General features: G+C 43.5%; 1 protein-coding gene across 1 annotated transcript in view; it reads left to right on the forward strand.

Moving 5' to 3' along the window:
- The window catches only part of adcy5 (adenylate cyclase 5), a 401,945-nt gene that overhangs the window by 391,582 nt on the left and 5,389 nt on the right, over nt 1–4,974 (forward strand). The window contains exons 19-20 of the mRNA XM_043694258.1: nt 1,240–1,444; nt 3,972–4,096. Coding sequence (XP_043550193.1) covers nt 1,240–1,444; nt 3,972–4,096 — 330 coding nt within the window. The remainder of the gene's footprint in view (nt 1–1,239; nt 1,445–3,971; nt 4,097–4,974) is intronic.

A 4,974-nucleotide genomic window follows, 5' to 3' on the forward strand; every position in this document is an offset into this window, starting at 1 on the left:
CATGTCCTACGAAGAGGCAGGCATAGCTGGGGCCCATGCGGGTGCCCATGGCTACTCCTTTTGTTTGGAGGAAGTGGGAGGATTGGAAAGAGATTCCGTGTTGATTCGGTCGCCTGAGATAGAAATAGAAAGGTCTGGGAAGGGGAGGGAGGAATCTGAGACTGTCTAGGTGAATTTGAGGTCGGGGTGGAAGGTGTTGGTGAAGTGATGAACTGTTCAACCTCCTCGTGGGAGCACGAGGCGGCGCCGATACAGTCATCGGTGTAGCGGAGGAAAAGGTGGGGGGTGGGGCCAGTGTAGTTGCGAAAGATGGACTGATCCACATATCTTACGAAGAGGCAGGCATAGCTGGGGCCCATGTGGGTGCCCATGGCTACTCCTTTCGTTTGGCGGAAGTGGGAGGATTGGAAAGAGAAGTTGTTCAGGGTGAGGACCAGTTCAGTCAGTCGAAGGAGGGTGTCAGTGGAAGGGTATTGGTCGGTACGGCGGGAAAGAAAGAAGTGGAGGGCTTTGAGTCCTTCGTGATGGGGGATGGAGGTGTACAGGGACTGGATGTCCCTGGTGAAAATAAGGCGTTGGGGACCGGGGAAGCGAAAATCATGGAGCAGGTGGAGGGCATGGGTGGTGTCCCGAACGTAGGTGGGGAGTTCTTGGACTAAGGGGGACAGGACGGTGTCAAGGTATGCGGAGATGAGTTCGGTGGGGCAGGAGCAGGCGGAGACAATGGGTCGGCCATTGAACTGTAGAAGAGTATGAGGTGCCTTAATTCAAACATTCAGAATCCTGAGGAGGTCTTTACAGTGAGGATGTGGAAGGAAGAATGTGGGAGAATCTAGAATTAGGAGTCCACTGTTTAAAAATAAGGATGTTTAAAATAGAGAAGAGATGCTTTTTTTTATTTCATAGAATCATGAGTCTTTGGAATTCACATCCTCAGAAGGCAGTGGCAAAGAGCCATTGAATATTTTTAATGCAGACGTGGATAGCTTCTTGTAAGCAAGAGGTTGAAAGGTTATCAGAATAGGCAGCTTTGCAGATATGAGATAGAATTGGATCAACGATGACATTATTAAATGATGGAGCAGACTCAAGAGACTGAATGGTCTACTCCCGCTCCTTGTTTGTACAGTTTCAAGTCAGGATGACGTGTAGTTTGGAGGGGATCTTGAAGGTGGTAGTTTTCCCAGTCGACTATTTTCATGGTCGACTTCCAATCCGATGTTGTTTGGTTCATTGCAGATCATCAGCGAAGAACAATTCCAACAGCTGGAGAAGATTAAAACTATAGGTAGTACATATATGGCAGCATCGGGTCTGAATGATTCCACTTACGACAAAGTTGGGAAGACACACATCAAGGCACTGGCAGACTATGCCATGAGGCTGATGGACCAGATGAAGTACATCAATGAGCACTCGTTCAATAACTTCCAGATGAAAATAGGTAATTTTAGCCAGAAGACAATTACTAAAATGGTGCTCAGGATAAGCTGTTTCAGTTCTGTGGGTGCACCTGAGAAACTGAGGATTATTCCTTTAAAATTAGCAAGACATTTTCTAATCAATCTGTTCAGAGGCGTTACTACAAACCTCTGGAGCAGGTGGGACTTGAACCTGGGCCTCCTGGCTCAGAGACAAGTACATTATAACTGCACTACAAGTGCCCTTCATTATGCATCAACGGCTAAGAAGGCAAATTAATCCAGAGGATCACGACTAGGAAGACATTTCGTAGAGTAGAATGTTTCAAGTAGCAGTAACCAGATTTATCATCATTCAAAAATAAACAAAGGTAACATGAGGAAGCATTTTATTTTTAATGTGGCAAATTACAGGTGAGTGGAACTAATTGACCAGCCCAAAGAAAGATAGGCCAAATGGCTTCCTCCTGTGCTGTGCTCTCCTATGATCCAGAGTTGCCAGCCAGTCAGTGTGTGGGTTCACTTCTTGCAAAAACATTGTCACAAACTCACATTATTGTTATAATACAGAGGAGGCTATTCAGTCCATCATGTTTGCACTGGCTCTCTGAATGAGCAACCAATTAATACCATTCTCCTGTCTTCTCCTTTAAAACTTGCACATTGTTCCTTTTCAAATTACCATCTACTTCATTTTTAAAAACTTTGATTAAACTTGCCTCCACCACACTGAGGAAGAGCATTCCAGGTCTTAACCACTCACTGCATGAAAAAGATTTCCAATATATAACCTTTTACTTTGATTAATTACTTCAGATCCTTTTTAAAGACAGATGCAAAGAATTAATCAAGGCTTTCAAAGCAGCCATGCCATCTGCTGTAATGTGTAAATCCCCAATTTGGTCCCTGATCAAATTTCTACCTCTTTTGTCATACAGGAAGTTCTGAATTTCATTGCCCTACCATTCCCTTTCAAGGGAAGATAACTTGACTGCCTGAACAAGTTCTTTTTTGAATGCAGTCCATTGTCCAGCAATCAGTTTTCCTGTCAAATTCTGACTCTGACTCCAGTTTAATTGATCAAGGTCCATTTTACCCCATTACCATTGGCCTACCTTCATTAATTATTCTTACTTTGAATTGTTCATAATCCATTTTCATAGTCACCCAAATATTTCAATAAAGCGATTATTGTTTACCAAATGTTCTTCCATTGGCACTTGATTTACTTGACCCACTTCATTTCTAAGAAACAGGTTTGAAGTGTTTCCTTTCTCATTGGACTATAAAAAATTCCCCTGAACATTTTGTTGGAATGTTTGCTCTTCTCTTCCCTCTACCTTACAATATCAGTTTATATTCGTATAGTTAAATCCTCCATTGTGACTACTGTAAGACTTGTATGCCTCTGTAATTACCTTGAAAATTCTCAATGCTTCCCACTATTTGTGGCCTATAAACTACGCCATGCAATGTAATTAAACCTTTCCTGGTCCTTTGTTGTATCCAAATTGATTCTGTCCATGACATCTATAGGTTACCCACGTTCTCCAGTGCTGCAATGCTCTTCTTCATCAATACTGCCACCCTTCCATATTTTTTGTCCTTTCCATTTTTTCCCAAACACCTTGTATCCAGGAATGTTTAATGTCCAGTCCTGCCCTTCTTTGAGTTAAGTCTCTGTTGTAGCAACATCATCGTACTTCCACTTGCCAGTCTGGTCTGAAACTCGCTAAAAAAATGTGTTGCTGGAAAAGCGCAGCAGGTCAGGCAGCATCAAAGGAGCAGGAGAATCGACGTTTCGGGCATAAGCCCTTCTTCAGGCCTTCATTCCTGAAAAAGGGCTTATGCCCGAAATGTCGATTCTCCTGCTCCTTTGATGCTGCCTGACCTGCTGCGCTTTTCCAGCAAAACATTTTCCAGCTCTGATCTCCAGCATCTGCAGTCCTCACTTTCTCCCGGTCTGAAACTCACCATTCTTGTTTACCATTCTCATCGTAATCACATACATGCATCGTAACTCTGACTTATATTTCATTTTTCTCTTATTCTGTGTAGTGAAAAACTTTCTCATACTTGGATCTGCAGAAGAGCAGACTGATGTGTTTAATCAGTAAAGTCAAGTTGTGGGTTTCATTGCATTGATGACAGGCAACAGTGAATTCCTCATTTCTATAGTCCAGTAGCTGTTTGAGCTTGGGTGAGCGAGGGTTGAGGCAGAGAAACAACAAGCTGGGATAAAATTATAGAGTCATTACATAACAGAGATCATTGAACTGATTAAGTGCTTGCCAGGTCTCTGTTGAGCAATCTATTCAGTCCTATTCTCCAACCTTAATCCTGTGGCCCTACAATTCTAAATCTCTCAAATCAGCACGTGATGAATCAAAGTGAATGGTTAGCTGATAGTAAATGTGAGGTTGAAAAATCTGTAGATCATAGAAGCAACAAATGAGCAGTTCGATGTCCTGAGGTTCTGGGAAGAGATTGGAGATTTGTAATAAATGTGAGTGCGCAGGAGTGATAATTCATCTCTCCTTTACTATCTAGGACTCAACATTGGCCCTGTTGTAGCAGGAGTGATTGGAGCCCGCAAGCCTCAGTATGACATCTGGGGAAACACAGTCAATGTGGCAAGTAGAATGGACAGTACAGGAGTCCCTGACAGAATTCAGGTAAATGAAAAAACCTCTGCCCTATACCTTAAATTGACTTTGAATTCATGACAAAGTGAAAGCAAATGGCACGCAAAACAAGTTTCTGTTTCTCCCTAAGCCACCATACTTCCATAGCTTTGAGGTGAATATTTTGTTCTTTTCAGAAGCTATTGAATTGTTTTCTTCCGAATTTAATGGCTGTCTACCCCTTACATGTTTGGTCACAGATCCAGCATTGCTGCGTAGCTGAGAGAAAAACTAATCAAGTATCTACCAATCAATCGATTATCAATTGATCACCATAAAGGTGGGAGAGACGCCTTCAGTCCCACACCAACAGGATTGACTATTAATGGCCCTCTGAGGTTACCTAATAAGTGAGACAGAAATATGATAAGTGTAGTGAAAATATCACTGTTCCAGCAATTTAGAGACCCAAATTCAACTTCTGAGAATATGGGGCTGGTTGGGGGGGTGGTCCTCAGTAGTATAGTTCTCATAATGGCCATCTCAAAGCATAATTAGGGATGGCCAACAAAATGCCTATGAAAACCACTAAACTCAGAGTAACTAGGGATGGGCAATAAATGGTTGCCATGCCAGCGACACGCCAACCCACGGTGGCACAGTGGTTAGCACTGCTGCCTCACAGCGCCTGAGACCCGGGTTCAATTCCCGCCTCAGGCGACTGACTGTGTGGAGTTTGCACGTTCTCCCCGTGTCTGCGTGGGTTTCCTCCGGGTGCTCCGGTTTCCTCCCACAGTCCAAAGATATGCAGGTCAGGTGAATTGGCCATGCTAAATTGCCCATAGTGTTAGGTAAGGAGTAAATGTAGGGGTATGGGTGGGTTGCGCTGCGGCAGGTCAGTGTGGACTTGTTGGGCCGAAGGGCCTGTT

This window comes from Chiloscyllium plagiosum, chromosome 7, assembly GCF_004010195.1.
Source record: "Chiloscyllium plagiosum isolate BGI_BamShark_2017 chromosome 7, ASM401019v2, whole genome shotgun sequence".
NCBI lineage: Eukaryota > Metazoa > Chordata > Chondrichthyes > Orectolobiformes > Hemiscylliidae > Chiloscyllium > Chiloscyllium plagiosum.